The 22,165-nt window shown below is 42.1% G+C and overlaps 2 protein-coding genes across 3 annotated transcripts; one reads left to right on the top strand and one right to left on the bottom strand.

The window, feature by feature from the left end:
- Positions 1–2,969: 2,969 nt before the first annotated feature.
- On the top strand, positions 2,970–10,325 carry LOC310762637 (aquaporin-12-like; the record flags this gene model as incomplete). Its single annotated transcript, XM_083613994.1, has 3 exons — positions 2,970–3,576; positions 6,536–6,652; positions 7,806–10,325. 3 exons carry the CDS (start codon positions 2,970–2,972, stop codon positions 7,994–7,996), a joined length of 915 nt encoding a protein of 304 aa, XP_083470120.1. The 3' UTR covers positions 7,997–10,325.
- Positions 9,267–22,165, bottom strand: LOC310762563 (galactose-3-O-sulfotransferase 2-like). 2 transcript variants are annotated; one of them, XM_083613803.1, is made up of 4 exons: positions 21,857–22,165; positions 17,809–17,919; positions 14,891–15,806; positions 9,267–11,716 (listed from the first exon to the last, which is right to left on the bottom strand). In XM_083613803.1, exons 1-4 carry the CDS (start codon positions 21,883–21,885, stop codon positions 10,877–10,879), a joined length of 1,896 nt encoding a protein of 631 aa, XP_083469929.1. In that variant the 5' UTR covers positions 21,886–22,165; the 3' UTR covers positions 9,267–10,876. The 2 variants fall into 2 exon arrangements, with proteins under 2 accessions (XP_083469929.1, XP_083469930.1); XM_083613804.1 differs by lacking the exon at positions 17,809–17,919 and having other exon boundaries at positions 21,857–22,148.

Consider the following 22,165-nt stretch of genomic DNA (forward strand, 5'->3'; position numbering starts at 1 on the left):
TTTAGGTTGTTATACAAGTTGATGGATCAAATTGGTTCTTCGGCATCTGTATAAAAAGTCCTTAATGGATACTTTATGGAGATGAATTTTAGCCATCTGTTTGGCAACTTAGATATTTTGCAGATGTGCTTAAAATTATAACTTGATTACAACGTTTTGTGTATAATCCTGTTGTTAGGGTTCACAGTCAACCACACACCTTTGCCTCTGGATACTGTCAGATTTGTTAAGAATCGGGAGTATCCATTGTATCTAGTACCCTGGGACCAGCTCAAGATGTCAGAAAAGATAAAGCACCATGTGATTACCCCAGGCTTGCTTAGACTTTTGTCCCCTTTCTGGATTTACTCTGGATGGGTCTGCAACCCAACACCAATTACTTGATTCATAATTGAGTGTGCAGAGATTGTACACTTGGATGTGGCTCCTACAGTGTTGACCCTCAGAAATAAATTGAACAAGTATGCCCAGAGTGCATTTGCCTTCCCAATGAGGAATCTGTTTATATTTAATAAAATGATTCCACCACAGGTAGCTTCAGTCTAAAATATAAACTCACTGGGTTGTATCCAATGCTAATCCTACTTACAGCAGCCTCACTGAAATTGTTGAACATGACTAACTTAGGACCTGCTTTAGATACAACCCTTCATTGCCTGTGTCAGTCATGTGATACATGGAGTTACTGCCATTCTTTTACCAAATGCCGTGGGACACCAACCCCAAACAAGTCGTTCTAGCACCAGTAGATAGTAGTCACTGTAATGTTAAGGGAATTCGTGTAATGTTATGGGAATCCAGTGTTTTATGCGTTCTACTTCACCAGAGCCTAGAGCAGTTCCAGTCCAAGTTTTACAAAAAAATATGCAAGTCACACAGCATCCAGTGATAGCTAAAAAAAAAAAAAAGTCCTAGCATGCACCTAAAGAAAGAAAGCTTGCCTGCTGCCTTTTTCCTTCTATCCTCTTCTCCCTCTTTTTAGCATTATTATGTGATCTTCTTAACGTCATCAGCTTCTAATGAGGTTAACTGCTACAGGAAATGTGGCAGACGCACTTTTTGAAAAGTAAATTATCTCCATCCTCATCCATTAAAAAAAAAGTATAAGTAAAAAATAACAAACCAATCTAATTGCTTTACAAACAAGATCCTGAAAAGGGCAATAAAGAATCAAACGGGAATCTGGGTTCTCTGAGCTTTGCTACTGTGTTAAGTGTAGCCATTAAGGAAACAGTTCTGAGCATGCTCAGAACATTGGCTCCTGCATCTACCAGAAAAGTAACCTGCTAATGTGGCTGGATTGCGATCCAGGAGAACTACACAATTAGGGCTAAGAGCTAGTAGCTCCATTAACATACAGGTATCTGAAGTTATCTGAAGAAGTGTGCATGCACACGAAAGCTTATACCCAGAACAAACTTAGTTGGTCTCTAAGGTGCTACTGGACTATTATTATTATTATTATTATTATTATTATTATTATTATTATTATACAGATTTACTATCATGTTTTATTCCTGCTTGGTGATAAATGGGTGGAGCCTCCTGGTCATAGCAATGCTTTTTTTGCTTTGAGAATCTGGGTGATGCAGAAAACTGATTGACCAGAGAACTGGAGATTCACAGAAGAGTGGCTTTGAGATTTTGATGGAAAGTCTTAAAAATTGTGTGATAATTTACATGGTAGGGCTAAGCCCTTGTTGCCCTAATAGACCCGCTTCCACTGACTTTAATCGAGGTAGGAGAAATGAAGAGTGGAAACCATATAAAATACTAGATTTTAGCAATGGCAATTCATTATTTTTTAGTCATGTTTACAAGGTGTTCTCTCAGTTTACAACATACACTAAGCACTGGAGGGGGCAGCTTTATGGGGCCCAAATTCTGTACATGCTGTGAATACCTATAAATTGCCAATGAGGTGGATAAGAAGGATGAAGTGTGAAAAGTGGGGAAGAATTTTGGAGCTGGAATCATGTGGAGGAACAATCACTAGAAGTTAGTCTTTCTTCACCCCTCAGGCGAATTCTACAGAGCTGCACCTTTCTTACTACATATTTCATTTTTGTTCCATGTGTTTCATTTTTATCCAAGGAGCCTAGTGTCCTGTTATGTGGTTCCCTCTACATAAATCCCAAAATAACCATTTGTGGTTGGTTCCTTGAGAGAGTGTGAGATAGAACAAGCTTCATATCGGAGTAGGTATCTCAACCTGGATATTCCTGCTCAGCCAGGCACTCTAATCATGGCATGAGATTGCCTTCCTGTTTACTCAAGGGCCTGAATTTTGTGGGTCCATAATTCATCTCTTTATTCACTCTTCATGCTTAGTTGTGTGTCTTATTGGTTTGGTATGAAGAAAACATCGTGAAGGTGACCAGAGACAAACTAAAAATAAACGCCACAGTCCAAAGAACCTAAATACTATTGAACCTAAATGCCTGGGCTATGTGTATGTGTAACTGGTGATATTACCCAATAACTCGGGAAGTAAGAATGATGGTAAATGAGCCCCAGGAGCATATCGTCCTCAGCTGCTAAAAATTAACTTTGTTTGCAAGAGCAAATATTTCAAATGTGCTCCTGGAGTCACGATGCTGGATTGAAATATTAAATTACTTACTGGTTTTACTGCTTTCCGAACCAGTTTCTTTGTGTTCTAGCTAATATGTTTTGACTGGGTTGGTGGTAATCATTGAAGAGTCAAAATGAAATCCTGGTGATTGCTGATGTGGCAGTGCTAAGGGAGTAGCTCTGTCCGAGGCAGTTGCACTATGGTGTCAAAATGTGTTGGTTTTCCCAGAGATTTCTGTGACCCTACTGACCTGTCAGCTTTTGCCACGTTTGCTTAAAAATGCCTTTCTGCGGAAGAACAGCAGGTGTGGGCTAATCCTTATCCCTCCCCCTCTTTTAAGCAGTGCCGATCTTTGTGTTACAGGGCACCTCCCATCTCCTGTGTGACTTCCAGCATGGCTGGTTTGAACGTCTCCATAGCCTTTTTCTTCTCCATTGTCGCCCTTTGTGAGGTGACCAGGAGGCTCTCCAAGAGAATTTTTCCACCTAAGCTGTACTCGTGCTTTGCTAGCGAACTGGCCAGCTCATTCCAGCTGTGTGCTTGCTGCCTGGAGCTAAAGATGCTTGTGGAGATTGGTCCATGGGGTGGTGGCTTTGGCCCAGATGTGAGCTTCACACTCCTCTTCCTTCTCTTCTTGCTTCATGGTGCTTCTTTTGATGGAGCTTCTGCCAACCCTGCCGTCTCACTCCAGGAATTTTTAGCTTTGGATTCTCCTTTTGTGGCCACAGCTGCCAAACTCTTGGTCCAGTTTATGGGGATGATGGCAGCTGGTGCCTTGACCAAGCTATATTGGTCCAGGGAACTGACAGACTTCCACATGATTCAAAACTTAATGGCCCAAGACTGCAGCTCATCGCTCAGAACATCTGTCTCCCATGGCATCTTTGTGGAGGCCACATGCTCATTTTTTTTCAATGTAGTGATTCTCAGGTTCCGATCCAGTTCTCCCATGTACACAGCCCCTGTCATTGCACTCACTGTTACTGCCTTGGCCTACACAGGTAAGGATTCAAAGCTAGTCTCCTCCTCTTCCCAAGGTTATATGTTCAGAAACTTAACCAAACAATTTAATCTGTGCTGTGCTTTTGTATATAAATGGAATTGGCCATGCGGTAAATAAGGGTCATTTGCTTGTGTGACTTAAAAAAAATAATATAATTTTATTTATAATTTTCATTTATATACATTTCAACAAAAGTTCAACAATAATTCTATCATTTCAAATCTCAACTTACTTCCTCCTCTTTCTGCGGTTCCTTAAATTTATTTTCATCATTTCCTACGTATTCCAAATTATCTTAACTTATTCTTTTATTAATCTGTTTTCATATATGCTTTTGAAACTGCAAGTTATTACAGTAATCCTGCCAATGTCTTAATCTGTTTACAATTTGTAAATATTCAATAAACCATTTCCATTCCCTTATAAAAAGTTTTTTGTCTTGATTTCTTATTCTTCCCAAGTTTCTGTAGCCATTCTTCTTTCGTCAGGACTTCTTTCCATTTTGGGGCAAATAACATTTTTGCAGTTGTCATTGCATACGTAAATAAATTTCTATACTGTTTAGGTAGTTCCACTCTTATAATATCCAAGAGAAATGCTTCTATTTTCTTTTTAAAAAAAATTTAAAAAATAAATGTTACCTTACCATCTTTTTCAATTTGTTACGTATCATTTCCCAGTAAGCCCTAACCTTACTACATATGAAAAAATGTGCCTTTGTCTTTACATTTCCAACACTTACTCAATTTTGATTTATACATTTTTGCCAATTTACTAGGTGTTAGATATAACATTTTAATGTAATTTTCTCTTAAACCATAGCTTGCTGTAAATTTTATATCCATAGTCCATAATCGTTCCCATGCTTGTATTTCTATATTATGACCAATATCTATTGCCTAATGTATCACTGAAGATTTCACTTGCTTGTCTTTTGTCTCCCATTCCAATAATATTACACATTTTAGACATCACTTTAACATTACAGTCTAATGGGTCTCTCTCCAATTGTAATAATTGTTGCCCAAACCCATGTTTCATATCTTTATTAAATACTTCATTCAAATGATGGTATCGTATCCATGTTGTTAACATTCCTGATAGATCCTTAAACTCTTTTAATTTAAATTCTCCCACCCTCCTCTCTTAATAAATTTCTGTAAGTTGCCCAACCTTCCATCATATTCTTCTTCACCACTATGGCTTCCAGTGGTGAAAACCAGAGTGGTATTTTGGTCTCCAATAGATTTTTGTATTTATCTCATACCCTATAGAGATTTTTCCTAATTATATGGTTTGTAAATCCTATATGTACTTTCACCTTTTCATACCACAAATATGTGTGACAACTAAAAATATTATCATGACTTTTCAAATCTAAAATGTGCAGATTCTTTAATATCAACCATTCCTTCAACCAGCACAGACAAGATCCTTCATAATATAATCTCATATCCAGCAGGGGAAAACCTCTCTTTTGCATCTCTCCATATTCTCTGTTTTTCCCATTGCCCGATATATTTAGAAATGTCTTTTGCCATATGTTGAAACAATCTGTCTTGCCAGTCATTGGTATTGATTGAAGCAAAAATAACGTTCTTGGTAATACATTCATTTTTATAGTCGACACTCTACCCAGCAATGCAAGTTTCATTCTACCCCATATTTGTAGGTTTCTTTTAATATCCTCCTATATTTTCAAATAATTGTCATTATGCCTAAGGGCAGTATAAAGGGTGAGATGCTGGGAAGAAGAAGCTAAGGTGGTGCTTGAAATTGACAGTGATAGAGGACAGCTGGGCAGCTAGAAATCACAGTTATAGGGGATCTGAAAAATGGGACCAGGAGGATTTGCTCTTTGATTCATTGATTCTCAAACGGCTCCTAACCGAAGAATGGGAGGCTGTAGCATCTCTTGCTGCTGAGGATAGATGTTTCACAGTACCCATTCTACTCACAGCTTCTTGAAGATACAACATCGCTGGTCTTACTGCTCTCTATTTGTTCATCAAAGGTCTAGGTCCTTGTAGAACTAGAATTTCCTTTCCCTCCACCCTGCACTGGGTCTCTGTGAATGAATTCTGTGCTCAAAAGTAGAGGGCTTTCTATCTCTATTCCTCAACCTTCTTCAGCGCCTGGTGGGAGGAGAGGCTGCTGCCGGCCAGCCCTACATAATGCACTGACTCTGAGGGGCAGACAGAGGGCAAGGACACCCTGGGTGGGAAGAAGGGAGCAGAGCGCAAGGAGTCTTGATTATTATTATTTTTAACGCTTTGTGTGTCCATGTCCAGTCTTGCCCCTTTCTATAATCTATTTATCGCTGTGCATTTTTCTTTTTGTAAATCTACCAAAGAATAAAATAAAACCAGGATTACGGGGTTTCCTCAGGACAGTGAAGGGTGTGTGTGCTGTCCTGTTGGTGTAGTGTTGGTGGCACTTACACTTCTCCTGATAAGAAATGCTCTTGGGCAGGGGTGATACACAAAATGTGGGGTAGAAGAGGGTCAATTGGACAGGGAGTGAGAAATGTTCCTATTTTCATCTGAAGAATGTTAGAGCGTATGACTGTTGTCAGCTTCTGTACATGGAATTGGAGATGGGGTGTAGCAAAGTAGTTTAAGGGTGCTGGGAATTGTAGCTCCGTGGGGGGGGACTACAATTCCCAGGATTCTTTGGGGGATGTCATGTGCTTTCAGGTTGGGTTGAATGTGCCTTAAATGTCTGGTATGGATCTCCCCAGAGAGAGACAGCACTGGCCCAGGGCATATTGCTTTCCTGAGTCGCTACCTAGCAGAGTTGCAACTCGATACTTCAGATTAAATTCCCAGATTCTTCTGTTCTTGTTTCAAACTAAACACCTTTCATCATGTCAGTTTAATAGATCTTATCATGCACATGTTGGTGTCTAAGCCAGTTTGATTAGGTGGATTGAACTGTTTGCATTTCTCTTCCTGCAGCTGCACCTTTCACAGGAGCCTTTTTTAACCCTGCCCTGGCATTTGCTGTGACTTTTTCCTGTTCTGGGAACAGCTTACTAGAGTATATGCAAGTGTATTGGTTGGGGCCCACTGCAGGTAAGTCAGATTTCAAGACAGTGGAAGATACAACTATGGTTGCAGCTGTGACAAAATTTTGTAGTACAGACAAATAATGCCTAAAATAATGCCTTTGTGGCTTAGGGCCCTCGTATCTACGGGACCGCGTCTCTTGGTATGCCCCGCAGAGGACCTTAAGGTCCATGAATAACCATAGAGGTCCCAGGCCCTAAGGAAGTCAGATTATCCTCCACCAGGGCCAGGGCCTTTTCAGTGATGGCTCCGACCTGGTGGAATGCTCTGTCCCATGAGACTAGGGCCCTTCAGGATTTAACCTCCTTCCATTGGGCCTGTAAGACAGAGCTATTCCGCCTGGCCTTTAATTTGAATTCAGCCTGATCTTTTATTTCCCTTCTCTTCCCTCCCCCTCCCTTTTTATGAAGATCACCCACTCTGAGACCCCACAACTAATTCTCCCCTGGCCGCCTCGCTGGTCCAAGTAGGACCAATTCAGTTAGCCCTGGGGATTATCTAATTGATTTTTGAATTTTATTGTTATTCATGTTTTTATACCGTATTTTATGCTGCTTTTATAATTAAGGAGAAGGGGAGAGAAGGGGACAACAGAGAACGAGATGGTTGAACAGTGTTCTCGAAGCTACGAACATGAGTTTGACCAAGCTGTGGGAGGCAGTGGAAGACAGGAGTGCCTGGCGTGCTCTGGTCCATGGGGTCACGAAGAGTCGGGCACGACTAAACTACTAAACAACAACAGCAACAAAACATAAACAGCATTGTTCTGTTCTGCCTTGAAAGTCTTTGCAAGTTTATAGTTCTTATCTTAATTGCCAGCAATGTTGTCTTAGAAAGTCTTTGACAAAATCAACATACTGTTTTCTAAAACAAAAGCAAACTAATAGAATGAAATAAAAAATGAATGGGGACAAAATGGCAGTTCAGAAAGATTTATTTCTCTTCTCTAATTCAAGATAAGATGTGTTTGATGCCCCATTAGGTTCTTCTAATCTGGAGCAAGCTTGCCTATAGTGAAGGTGCCCTTGTATGAAGGCCTCAGAGTCTTTTCACAAATAGTTGCAATCCCTGCAGGTTTTATAAGGTTATTCTAGCAATAAGCTGATCAGACTTTTTGTGCAGACTGATTAAGTCTTCCTTGTTATTGACTCTCTTCCAGGGATGCTGGTAGCTCTGTTCGTGTATCGGGGGAACATCCCACGACTCTTTCAGACAAACCTGCTGTACAGTCAAAAGAACAAATACAGGATCCCCAAGGGAAAAGCAATTTCAGTGTCTGGTGCTGAACAAAGACAGCCAAAAACACAGAAGGCGACCAGCTGCTCAGGACCATCTGACAGAACAGAGTGAAAGAGATTGGCATTGGTGGGTGGCACTGGGGGTCCTTTCAGTCTTTGATTGTTATTATTTGGCATGAGGAAGAAGACCTTGAGCATCTCTCTGTGTTCCTGAGGTCGCTTGTAGTGCATTCTGGCTGGAAAGAGGGACAAAAAGTCATCTCTCATGTGCTGTCATATCACCAGTATATTGCATTGAGCTAGGTCCTTGCAAAGGTCTGTAGAAGTTAAGACCCTTAACATTCCATACATTCAGGTTGTCTTCTTAGTGCCCTGTTTGGGATATTTTTCATTCTGTAGCATTCTTATGAATGGGAGGGATGATGTAGTACCTTGTGGCCCCCACCCAGAGAAAGTTAGCTATCTTCAGTGCTTTTTTCCTATGGGTACGCAGGGGTACGCATACCCCAAAACATTTTATGAATCTTTGTACTTTTGTCCATTTACTGTATTTATTTTCCCCGATTTGAACTATTTTCTTGAGTCAAAATGAAAGTACCCCTAAGAAAGAAAGCACTGGCTATCTTTATCTTCTGTGATCTGGGATAAATAAGGGAGGAGCCTGTGGCCCTCTGTATGTTGTTGGACCCAAGCTCCCATCAGCCCCACCCAGTGTGGCAAAGTGGGAAAGGATGATGGGAGCTGTAGTCCAAGTTCCCCAGCCCCATTATATAATATGGTGGGATCTTTGGCATTCTTGAATGTACAGGCAACTCGCAACTCACATGCATTCAAGTTGCGAGGGACTGTACACATGTGTGATGTTTTTGGCGCTGAAAGCGGGGGGGGGGGGGCAGAACAGGATCAGAATTTGGTAGCGTGGGGGCAAAATAGACTGGATCGGACCAGAAGGGACTTACATGCATCCCACTGACTCATATCGCGGCCTAGAACAGAACTCCTGCGTAAGAGAGGATTCCTTCGTATGTGTTAATAAGGGTTTGACACTTAAATCATATATTTGATTTCACATGCATCATATGATTTCATATGAGAGCTGCTGGAACTGAGTTCTGGCTGAAAAAAGCCCTGGGTATTTTTTGCACTTGTGTAATGCACTGGAAGTGTGCAACAGCTTTTTGTGTGTGTGCAATTGCTTATTCATCAGATTTTTCACCTCCCCTTTACCATGAGGTCTCAGGGTGGGTTACAGCAATTTAAAAACACAATCTTTAAATTAGTTTAAACAAACCACAGTCAAGAGAACTGAGTGCTCCCACCCCAAAATGTTTCTAATAAGCTTCCAGCGGTGACAGCAGATGTATAACAGCTGACTTACTGGCTTAAAAAAAAGTATTTTTATTAAATTTCCAAAAAGAATCCACATAAAATACCAGTGCATATTACAAACTTTTTTCTTTCTTTTGTATTGTCAACTAATATTGACTTACTGACTTTTTATGGTAAAGGGAAATCCCTATTCAGTCTGGGGAGGGGGAAGAGTACAGGCATGGCGACATCATATAGACAACACTGAAAGTTTGTGTCAATGAGCAGCCCCAATTCACAATCAACACTCCATCTGGAATTTGCCCCTTGCACCTGTGTTGCACCTTGAACTTACCCTGTATCCTTTTGCACCCTCACTTTCTCTACCCTTGAGTACATAAGGGATAATAAATACACAGTCATTCAATATATTCCTTGCATAACTCATAACAATGTCTTCTTATCAGCTGATTCAAATTAAGCCATTTGCAATGGGGAAAGCACATCTCTCTCTGTAAACAATGAGTAAGGTAAACAATTCGTTCAATTGCTTAAATGCCAACCGATTGCCCTCGTTACAAATTAGAAGTATGTTCCAGCTAAATTAAGCATTAAGGCTGCAATACTTGGCTAGAAGCCCCACTGAATTCAATAGGGCTCATTTCTGCTTCTGATGAAGCATGTTGAAGATTGTTCTGTAAGACTACAATCCTACTTTGCATATTTTTTGGGGGGAGTAAGCCCTGATTATCTATGGAAATCCATTCTTAACTCTGTCCTTGAAATCAGTTTGCCTTTGAAAAGTGTCCGTTTCCATGTTGTGTCTGCTTTATCTCTCCGCCGCCTCCCCCCCCCCCAAGACATGATTGTGATAGTTTAAAAGGACCTTGTGGTCATATTGAAAGTGTCAAATAGAACAGATGGGGAAGTAGTCATCAGAGTAGAGTTGGCCACACATGATGAGAAATCCTGTAATTTACTGACCCACACAAAACCTAATTTCAAGTTGGTTGTCAGGATTTGGGCCTGGGGGGGGTATTATTTATATCTCTTAGAAATTCCTTCTCTATTGGCAGTGCTTGATGTTTGGTGATAAGCCAATTGCTAATAAAATAGATTTTTGTTCAGTTCAACTTAATGTGAATTGATTATTGCTTGGTTACTTCTAGCATTTTTATTTTGTATTTTTTTACATTTGTATAGTGGTTTCCCAGAGTCAGCTTGCTTATTGATTGATTGACTGATTGCCCAGTTTTTTCTCAAAAGAGCTCAAGGTGGCTGATAATGGTTCTCCCCTCCCCCTCATTTAACCACCCAAACAAGCCTTTGAGGTAGGTTACAGCGAGAAACAGTGATTGGCTCAAGACCACCTAAGTGGGGATTTGAACCCTTGTCTCCCAGGCCCTAGTCTAGTACTCTAACCACAACACCACACTGGCTCTTTAGAAGAGGGGAAGTTGTAGGGACTCCGGTATTACAGATGAAGGGTGGGAGGCAGCACAGGACTATGTGGATTTTGATTCCCATGTGGATCAAAATACCGTATTTAAAGGCCCTGGTAATAGGTGACTTGTGCTAGACATTATCATATTTTGCAGGTGGCCTTTTATCCTTCAGACCATGCTTTTGTCCTGATGTCGACTATGATCAGAACCTTGTTCTTACGTGTCTCACAGATCTGTTCTCAAACTGCCCTGCGGTTGTATAGATTTGGCAAGTGAGCTGGGTTTCTGGGTGTCAAAGTTTTCTGGGGAAACTGTTTCCTATACAGGAGGCTACTATACTGAAGCTCAGGTGTCACTAGATGTTGGCACATCTGCCTTGTTGCCCTATCCAGCCCAGGCTTTATGTTATAGCCTAGTATTTTTGCTTTGCCATACTGCAGCGGGGCCAGTGCTGGGTCTGCGATCTTCATAGGGGCGACGCTGCCACCTTCTTGAAGGCAAATCTTGGCCAGCTGTTCCCGCTTCTGCTGCAGCGCCCTCACTTCCTGCTGCATGCGCTCCCTGCCCATGTGCCCGTCTATCTTCTCCCAAAAGGTCCTGTTGAAATGCACATAGAGTTCCCAGTCCGACTTGTTCCAGCTTTTTATCTTCTCTATGGTGTCTTTGGAAAGGTGGGACTTTGTGCTGTTGTCTCTGCTGTTGAGAGGGAAGGAGACCACATCATCCAGGTCCCAGCACAAGGCCTCCTTCAGCAGCACCATGGATTCGTCAAAGTACTCTGAGATGAGGAGAAGGTCAAATTGTGCCTCAATGGCTCTCAGCATGAGCTGAACATCCTTTGCGGAGAAGTTCCCGTTGTGGTTATAGCCAAAATCGAACGTCATTAGGTTTTTGGCATACTGGCTGTCACTGGTTGAGGCACTGTAAAACTTGGAGGTGTTGTTGAGAAACTCCTCTAAGCTCTTGGCTTTGGCAAAGGCAGAGGACCCTTTGTAGTAGGCGAAGGATGATTCCATGAGATGAATGGGATTCCGGAGGATAGAAAAGTAAAAGCTTGTGTTTGGCATGACTCGAGCAACCTGGGATTGCAAACAGAGGAAACATTTTAAAAAATATTAAAAATAATCCAAATCACGTTTTTCATTGAAGTTTTGTCACAGCTCCTTGGTCCCCATATGCCAGGCTGCTTTAATGGTGGTGTATTGTGCAACTTATTATTGATCCTGACACAATAATAGCACATCAGTGGTGAATTTATTCTGCTTTACCTTGTTCTGTGAAGCTTCCCCAATGCTGCCACATGATTGCTGTTTGGAAGGGCTACGGTGCAAGAAAAGCAGTACAAAAAAGCAAACCAGAATAGTTGTGGTATAAAAATGTGTTGGGTTTCAGCCGGAGGTTACAGGATAAGCACACTGGAAATGAAGCAGTGCGACCACCCTGACACCTTTGCAGGAACAAACAACAGAAGCCCCAGCCAGCATAGCAAATGGTCAGGGATTCTGGGAGTTTTAGTCTTGTGGCATCTGGAGGGCACTACATTGTCTACTCCCATACCCATCAAACCAGTGTCATTTTTCTAGAAAAAGAGGTGTTGGAACTCACCATGAATGCCTTCCTTGTTTTCTTATAAAGGCAATGGTGCCCACCTGAGAGGTGCCAGAACTGAGTTCCGGGGAGTTCCGGCTGGGGGGAGCCCTGCCCTCAACTGTTCTGATAAAATGGGGACATCTTGTTTTTTCATGTGAGAGCACGGCAGCCATTTTGGGTGCCACAATCTCATGCAATCTTGCCCCCCAATAGGTGCTTTTTCCGGAGATGTGATCTCGTATGGGAGTGTGGCCCGTGGAGGGTATGTACTCCTGGTATTCAGCATATACAGTGGCACCTCAGGTTACATACGCTTCAGGTTACATACGCTTCAGGTTACAGACTCCGCTAACCCAGAAATATTACCTCAGGTTAAGAACTTTGCTTCAGAATGAGAACAGAAATTGTGCTCCGGTGGCACGGCAGCAGCAGGAGGCCTCATTAGCTAAAGTGGTGCTTCAGGTTAAGAACAGTTTCAGGTTAAGAACAGACCTCTGGAACAAATTAAGTACTTAACCCGAGGTACCACTGTAATGGCAGTACCCATGCCCAGCTGACCTACTGATACCTACAAGGGAACAAAGACTACATTTGCCTGATTTAGCCATAACAGAAAACTGACTCCCCGCTACAATGTGAACAAGCTGCACTGAACACCAGCCTTGCATACTTCCCTTTTCCCTCTCTTTTGTACACCAGAAGAGGAAACCAAGGTTGTCTGTTCCCAGTTTTACACTAACCACATTTCCCCTTATGATACCTGAACTCAGAAACTGTTGCTTGATTCCCACAAAATTAATTAAACTGTTTTCTCAGATGCTGACTTGTGCTGACTAGCTAGTTAATAAACAAACCACTCTCCAGGCTCAGACATCATAGGGACTTGACCTCATTTGTAATGTTTTATTTTGAAATCTTTAAGACAGTATTTTAGTTTCCTGTTAATGATGTTGCTTTGAATGTATACTTAATATTTGACTTGTTCCTGTAATATGTTTTTCTGGATTGTTTTATTTAATGTAGGCTGTAAACCACTTTGAGATTTTCCCGCTTAAAAATATAAAGTGGTATAGAAATGAAATGAAGAATGAAGAATGAAAATAAAATAATAAACAGTACTGAAAACAGGATTGCATGTGACTGTTCCAATAGCATCATGAACACAAATCATCAAGAATGTGCAATAAAAAGCATGTCTGGAGGGGCCCAGAGTTCTTCTTGCTAGCAGTTTAAATGGTAAGAACTCCTTGCAAGATTGTTTGTGTTTCCAATTAAAAGTTGAAGGTTGCATTTGAGCGAGCTCAATGTGTTTTACAAGTTGAACCTAATTGTTGGCATCCATCTGTCTCGAGAGACAATGGAGTGTGCCTTCGGGGGTGAAGTCAAAACACTGTGTTAGCAACACCAAAGTGTTGGGGCGCAAGCTTGGGCAGTGTGTATGGAGGTCCTGGGCTGCCCAGACAACAAGACCTCCCTGATGTGGATGCAAAAGAAAGCAGAGCAATTTGTTTGGCACCAGCTTGGTTGCAGGAGTTTCTGGAAGGAGGAATACATGGTGCCATTCAACCTTCTTAGAGACGCCTCCCCAGATTTGTATAGTGTTACTCCTTAGCTTTTTATTCTCCTGAAGATATCTCGCAAGACAGCGGAGATTTAGGACCAGAGTTTTCCTTCTCTTATATGGGCTACCTTGACAGGATGACAAGCCCCTTCAGCATGTGTGGAAACTGCCTTCCTGACCTTTTGAACCAACTATTGGTCTTGTCCGCTCAACCCGCCAGAGTCTTCACATGCAGTCTCTAACTCACCAAGGGTTTGAGGCCCATCGACTATCTTTGACTGGTTTAGCTTGCCAGTCAAGGCCATTCCCAGAGTGTTGACAGCTTCTAGGAGCCACAGGTGAGAGCTGAGTGCAAGGTGGGGACCAAAGGTGGACAACCTACCCCAGAAGGAACACAACTTTTCCCTTACCAGAGGTACTACCCCTCACCTAACACCCCATAAACTCCAGGTTGAACCTATGTAGTCAGAACTAAGTTCTTTGATGTGTGGGTGTGATTTATGCATTTCAAACTCTCCTTGCAGCTGTGAAAATCAGGGCTGTCATGATGAGCTTCTGCACTTCAAAATATGCCACTAGATCAGAGGTGTGTGTCATTTTGTTGTTGCTGTTGTGGAACAATTAGGATTTGGAAATCCTTGTTAACCTACTACAAAGCACCCAGAGATTTTCCATTGCATCTTGATCTAGCTTCTGCTCACCCCTGCTCTAAGGAATTTGCCTGCTATCCTACAGATGCTTGCGTGTTTCACCTTGTTGATCCCCCCTGTAATCAGCATGGGACTCAGTATGATCTTGTTACCTTATCACCAGTCTTTTCTAACAGAGACTGATGGCCTTTACCACTTTACATTGCAATGATGGCATCCTGTTCAGTGTAGAATAAGGCTGGTCAAAGTTTCATAAATTGAAAGATGCATATTCTGCACCTAAGTGGCCGCACTCCTAGTCCTTCTTCTCACCCACTCATGACTTCCAGCATCCCTCCCTTGCCCCACTGAGCTTCCCTTCTCACTCCTTACAAAATCTATTCTTGTCCACCTCTAGAAAGAACCAGTTTCCTGCCCATAATTTTAGAGAAAAAAAGCTGCTCAGCTCTTACCTCTGGTTGAAAGAACCTCATATGATGACACATAATGTGGAACTGGGGGTCTTTTTTGGGAGAAAACCCCTGCACAGCTGCTGCCGTGAAATAATAAGGATAGAACAATTGACTGGCACCATTGCTTGGCAAGGCAAAGGAAAGGTTGCGAGTATCGCCAAAGCGAAACAAGATGTTCATGACGGTGCTGCTGGCACTCTTGTGCACTTTGAGGAAAACAACGTGGGTCTTGGGCATGCACGTTGAACCTTGAGAGGGGCTGGAAGTGCTCCCTCCCTCCTTTGCTCTTCCAACTTTGGGAAGAATATTTTTTTCTGGTGGAGGTAGTTTCATGGTTGGTGGTTTTGCTGACACCATCCCAACCGTTCTTCTGTCTCCTACAGCACTGAAGGCCTCTGATTGAGTCATTGTTGTGTGCTTCGGAAAGGGGCGTCTTTCTGGGTCTTTGACATGTGCTGTCTGATCCTCTGCAGAAATCCTTGTTGTGGGTTCTGCCACCTTGATCAGGGAACTTCCAACCTTTGTTGCAGCAGCAGATGTCTGATCATCAGCAAAGTTCACCACTACTTGGATTCCTCCGGGATCTTTTGGGGTGCTGTGTTTCCACCAGTCCCTCAGTCTTTTTGCTGTATGCTGAGCCTGCACCCTCTCATCACCCTCCACAAATGGGTTTTGCCAGAATTCTTCTTCGCTGCCGAAGCTGGCAGCCAGCAGTTTGGTTTTGTTGAAGGCTGTGTTCAGTTTTGTGGCTAGCCTCTTTTTCTCTGCAGGGTTGGACCTGGTCTCCTTCTTTTGTGCGGTGCTTTTCTGCAGAAGTTGAGCATAAGTTGGGCTCCTTTGAACCTGGATGGAATTCTCACCGGCTCTGTTTTCTTCAAGGGGAAGCTGATTCTGTTTGAAATCGCATCTACAATTGCTATGGAAAAAACATCAGATCCTTCAGATGGGGTTGAAAATGACATCTCCTGTGCTCTGTGTCCACTTTCCAAAAACCACTACCTATTGCTTGATTTCCCTGGATCCCTTCCACTCCACCCAATTCACATGCATTTCCTTTCTATATGGACTCTAATGTCACTACTGCAGGTAAGTGTTTCATTCTTTAAATCTAAAAATAAAATAGCATGGTTGTTACTGTATGTACACACAGTAACATTATAATTCTCCCCATATAGACAGAACCCTTTGGTCCCATCATCTGCCATCCTTCTCTTGCATCACCCACCCCTATTATAAACAAATCTAGACAGCTTCTCCAGCGTTCCTTGACATACAAATGTTTATGTCCACCGGCTGTGAGCCAAGATACACAGGATGCTGCCCTCCCAATGCAAATAGCAGCTTGGGTGGGGGTGGGGGCGTTAAGTCAGCACTATGGCAGCTGGATGGTGGGGTGGGAGAAGAAGGATTAAACTACCTTTTCCCATGGTCCTATCTATACCTGATGTCTCCCCCACCTCCACCACTCATGGCTGCTATTTGCATTTTGTAAATGATCTGTGAAACTTGGTTGTTTTCTTTTAAAGGAAGCACCCTGTGTGCTTTGGGCTTGTGAGTTGCTGGGTGTGAAGGGGCTCAGTGTACAGGCAAAACAAGATTGTGAGAAGGAACAAGGGGCTAAAGGACAGCCAGCACTGCCACTGCATGGGAGCCCTGGGACACCGGACTATGCTCCTGATGGCTGCCTTCCCTTCCCATTTGCTACCCACATCTGGGCGTGATTTTGAATAATTGCTGGCATGAAATTCTACTATTATTATTATTAGAATTTATATGCCACTCTATACCCAAAGGTCTCAGGGCGGTTCACAAAAAGGATCACAATATATAAAATACAAATAAAAACAATAAGCCAATAATACTGCCCCCCAAGGAGCCACATTTTAAAAGGGTATAGGATGTTGATCAGGTCAACCAAAGGGCTGGGTAAAAGGAATGTTTTTGACTGGTGCCTAAAGGTGTATAATGAAGGCGCTAGGCGAACTTCCCTGAGGAGAGCATTCCGCAGATGGGGAGTCACTGCAGAGAAGGCCCGTTCTCGGGTTGCCACCCTCCGGACCTCTCAAGGAGGCACACGAAGTAGGGGCTCAGAAGGTGATCTCAGGGTCTGGGAAGGTTCATATGGAGATGCGGTCCTTGAGGTATTGCAGTCCTGAACCGTTTAAGGTTTTATAGGTCAAAACTTTGAACTAGGCCCATAAACTGATTGGTGGCCAGTGCAGCTGGACCAGGATCGGTGTAATATGCTCAAACTGTCTTGCTCTGGTGAGCAACCTGGCTGCTGAATTCTGCACCGGCTGAAGTTTCCGAGCCTGTTTGTCTTCAGAGGTAGCCCTATGTATAACCCATTGCAGTAATTCTGTGCAAACGCTTACGTTCAATAGGGACTTTCCCCACCATACAACTGCAAAATCCATGGGCAATGTAATTTATTTAAAATAATTCTTTTTTCCAGATGTCACCAATGCAATTTTCCCTGAACATTTAAATTTCTTCCTGGATATCAATTTTTGACAAGAGCTAAGGCATCCTCCCTCTCTCATACACTGACACTACTCTAATTTTGTATAATGACAGGTATTTTAATGTCTACATTTATTCTGATAGAAGGTCTTGTGGCACGTGAAAGACTAACCAATTTATTATGGCATAAGCTTTTAAATTTGCAACAGGGTTGGGGGAGAGTAAACCATTTACTCCCCTGCTGTGTTCCTGACAAAAATGACACCTTTAGACTGAAGTTGCTCTCTTCACTGGAAGGGAGTTATCCAACCAGCACTGATGGTGCCACCAGTGAAACTGAACTGGTGGCCGACTGAAGCAAGCAAGCATTAGTATCTGGGCAGCTCCATGTCTGTATTCCTGGAAAAAATATGTATACAGCATTTGCTATCCTGTGCAGGGCCCACTGAGCCTACCTGATACATTGGAACCTCTCTGCGACTTGGAGTATGAGACAGAGGAGGAAGAGGAGCAAAAGGGCAACCCAGAGTCTTCCCAGCTGGCTGTTACATGAAAGTTTCCATTTCCTGCAGAGAAGGAAAAACATCAGCCTAATAATCTGGGCTTTTGATTTTTTAAAGAAATTGCATTTTATGCGATGGGCACAAGTTTAAGTTAAGATGACAGGACTTAGAGCAAATGTCAAGCAGGCTTAGGTTGGGTTTCTTTTCATGCACTTTCTGTAAGCAGAAGGTCACACTCAGAGAAGGGAACCCCTGTTTACACACAGTCAAGGACGATGGATTTTTGTCCTATGATAACAGCCGCAATTTGCATTAGCAAGAAAGTCCCAGGCCTTTCTAGTCCCCGCCCGTATGTGTTTTGGGTCCTTACTGTGTTTTTCTACAGGCAGCAAGTTCCACCCACCAGAAAATTCTGTATTGGATGAAGTGGACTTTAGTCTACAAATGCTTATGTCGTGATGCATATGCTAGTCTTTAAGGTTGCCTTCACCCACTTAGCACCTTTCAGATGTTTCAAACTACAACTCCCATCAGCCCCTGCAACCTTTAATAAGTTGCATAATTTTTCAATTGTATCCAATGCGAGTCCTACTCAGTGGACCCACTGAAGTTAATTTCAGTGTGTCTACTCTGAGTAGCAGTTAGTTGAATAAAAAACTTTATTTTTAAGATTATAAATAGATAGATAGATACAGATAGATATATACACAGGGTACAGTACACCATAGTCCTGAATATTGTGTTGTGCTGTAGTGAAGATAAGACGTTTGTTGGAGGATGAAGATTTGTAGTTATACAAAACTGTGTCTCGTGCTTGGGATGAACTGCTCAGATGAACACACTTTTTGTGCTTGAATTGCATTTAAGTCGTTTCTTAAATGAAGCTCGTCCGGTACAACAAGGATTGTGTGCATTGGCTCTGAATCATCTGTAACTGAAATATTAGCACCCTGATCTCACATTTCAATAAGCAGTTTTGTTTGCCTGTTTAAATAAAGGTTAAGTGTGCATATTTCGATTTGCTTTTTGAAACAGAGTTGGGAAAGCATCTGAGAGAATGATAATAGCCTCAAGTTAGATTTTCTGCCTGAGAAAGAATTGCACCCAGGGCTGGCCCAAGATATGCTGCCTGGGGTAGCAAAACCATAAAACGAAAACAAAGAAGACAGCATGAGAGGTTGTGCTTCTGTGTCTTCCCAGGGCTCCTTTGCAGATTGCATGACTGTGGGATAAGGACATCAGCGCAGTGGCAGGGCACATGATTAAACTAGGAATGGGCAAATATATCAATTTGTCTCTCATTTTTCCAGGCTTAAATTCAGTTCTCCACCTTTATACATCCGTTGGCTTATTTTAAGTTGTCATGAAAATGCATAATCATTCAGTGTAAATCTATCCTAATATACACATTTTTGTGTGCATTTTTGTCTCATATTTATATTTTGCAAAGCTTTTTTTTTGCAATATCATGCATTTTTGTATGTTATTTTAACACCTATATGCATAGCTATTATACACATATTGCTTGGCTGCAAAAATCGGAGAAGTGTAAATTTTGAATCACAGCTGTGGTTTGGTCTGGAAACTGCAAATAATAAGGTTTCCCCTTGAAGCATGAACTGAATCAAATTTCTCCCTCAGCTCTAATTCCTACTGTATTTTCTATGCTCTGTGCTTTCGTTGGAGGAAGGGCAAGATATAAGCATGGTAAGTAAATAAATAAAAATAAAAATATTGCCTCTCTTTTTCCAGTCAAACATAGCATTCAAGATACGCTATGTCAACTTTAGTTTCCCAGTGTACCAGGACTATATGACTTCATAGTGAACCATCTTTCTCTGCTGCTGTAGCAGCCTTCAGATTTCCAGATGTCCCGTTTATTGAGCACCCATTGTGATTTGGGGTCATTATGTTGCTGGGGCAGTTATATGCAATCATGCCATTTGCATCTACACAAGTTGTGGGGGCAGTCACACTGCTTGGTGTACAATAGTTTTCTGTAAAAAATTAAATCTTGTAACTTTTCATATCCCCAGTGTTCTGGGGTCTCCCCACTCCTGCTTTTCTTGCGCCATAGTGCCCCTCCTGACAGCAATGATGCCACAGCATTGAAGAAGCATCACAAAACAACTTAAAAAGTGTGATGATGTGCACACTGTCCACTGTAAATCCACTACTAATGCAGTACTCATATCTTCATAAAAAGTGTTGTGGGTGCCAGCACAAAATGGCTCCCATGGACAGCAAGAGAGAGAGAGAGAGAGAGAGAGAGAGAGAGAGAGAGAGAGAGAGAGAGAGAGGTGATGGTATTCCTTACCAATGAGTACTGACTCTCTCTCACAAAATTACTGGACATGTATACAGTGGTACCTCGGGTTACAGACGCTTCAGGTTACAGACACTTCAGGTTACAGACTCCGCTAACCCAGAAATAGTACCTCGGTTTAAGAACTTTGCTTCAGGATGAGAACAGAAATCGTGCGGTGGTGGCACGGCAGCAGTGGTAGATCCCATTAGCTTAAGTGGTACCTCAGGTTAAGAACAGTTTCAGGTTAAGAACAGACCTCCAGAACGAATTAAGTTCTTAACCTGAGGTACCACTGTATAGGATTGTGCTGTAAATCGCTAACCATTTTGTTAGAGAAGAGGAGAAATAGCTTGCTGAGCAACCACTATCTAGCTCAGGCATAGGCAGACTTGGCCCTCCAGATGTTTTGGGATTGCAACTCCCATCATCCCTGACCACTGGTCCTGTTAAGCTAGGGATGATGGGAGTTGTAGTCCCAAAACATCTGGAGGGCTGAGTTTGCCTATGCCTGATCAAGCTCCTAGCTGTGGCTCCTCCCTCTCACAGAAGCCATCTGATGATCTTCTTAAAGAGCAGATGAAGCTTCTTCAACAACAGTTCGATGCTTATTGTTTCAATAATTTTATGTAAACCTGTGAGTTCTGTCTGAAAATCTGTGTACAAATACCTTAAACAGAACAGAATAAAAATAATAACTGACAGACAGGCTGAGGGAAGGATAAGTTGCAGAAATCAGGAGGAAACAGCAATAAGATCTCCTACTGTGCCCTGTAAAACTCTTTTTAATGAGAGAACCAATTCTTTTGTAGAAAACACCCCGCACCAGAGCTTTACAAACTGTGTGTCACAACATGTTAGTGTGTCGACTGCCGTGTGTATGTGTGTCAAATGAATGCTCTCTGCTCTCCTCCCAGGGTTGGAAAGGGGTTAGCTTAACCTCCGGTTTGCTAGTAAAACTGAATCACTGTGTCACCAACATGAGAAGTTTGGAAAGCTCTGCCCTACACCCCATTCTGGTTGTATGTTCTACTTGGTTGGTTGTGTGTTCTACTTTTCCTACCACTAGAATCTCAATGACATGTTTTTAATTTTCAAATAATATGTGTGCATACGCAATATATTTTCATAGTTAACACACACTGAATCATGTGAATGCATTTTGCTTAAAATGTGAAAGAAATGCTTTGTGGCATCCAGTCAGATCCAGCTCTTTTCTTCTTTGTAAGAATTCCGGTAACTAGCTGGAACTAGGTAGTAACCATAATCTATTTTCTCTGCCCACCTTGCATATTAATAATTAATTATTTTAAAAAACGTTTAAAGGGAAACCTAGAGCGTCTATGATGAAGATGAGGTTTTCATCAATGAAACAGAGGGCATAAACCAAAAGGAAGATTCGCTGTGCTTGTAAAAAAATGTATCCAGAGAAATAGCTCTATCATCAACAGCCTATTGGGCCTTATTTGTTCACAGTCTTCCTAGATTTTCTCCCTTGTAGTGAGAAATCACTCTAAAATGTTTCCAGTTCAACCCCCCCCCCCAATCTTTCTTATAGCTTGGGGCCGAGTTTCTCTCTACCACCAGCATGCGACACAACAGCACTTTGTGTCAGAGCCATATGGCTCAAGTTTACTCCTTCCCCATAGTTAGATTGTTTTTTTCAGCAATAAAATTTAAGGTAAAGTCACTTACCTGATCCAGGTTCTTGTAAGTTTGCACATGGTTTGGTTTATGGAGCACAGAAACAGTACCTTCTTCACTGAAATCAACCCAGGCTGCTCTGAGATGGGCAAAAGTATAAAGCAAATATACCGGTACTTTTCTTTTCTTCTTAGAGATGTGTATATGGATAGTCCCACCTACTTTGTCTGCAGGTAATATATGCAGAATTGTTTTTTTGTTTTTTTTTATTACGAGAAGGGCTTGCCTTCTGTTGGCATTAACCAGGAGCTGCCTGGAATTTGCCACATTATTAATGAAGCACTACTAAAGGGGAATAAT

This window comes from Podarcis filfolensis (assembly GCF_964270895.1).
Source record: "Podarcis filfolensis genome assembly, chromosome: 5".
NCBI classification, from domain to species: Eukaryota; Metazoa; Chordata; class Lepidosauria; order Squamata; family Lacertidae; genus Podarcis; species Podarcis filfolensis.

Excerpts from the sequence above, each read along its gene's own strand:
- LOC310762563 (XM_083613803.1), bottom strand. The coding sequence starts at position 21,885 with ATGTGCAAACTTACAAGAACCTGGATCAG. Across the intron at positions 17,920-21,856 it reads CTTACAAGAACCTGGATCAG|GAAATGGAAACTTTCATGTA; the intron begins GTAAGTGACTTT and ends CCTTCTCTGCAG. Across the intron at positions 11,717-14,890 it reads TGAGGTTCTTTCAACCAGAG|GTTGCTCGAGTCATGCCAAA; the intron begins GTAAGAGCTGAG and ends TTGCAATCCCAG.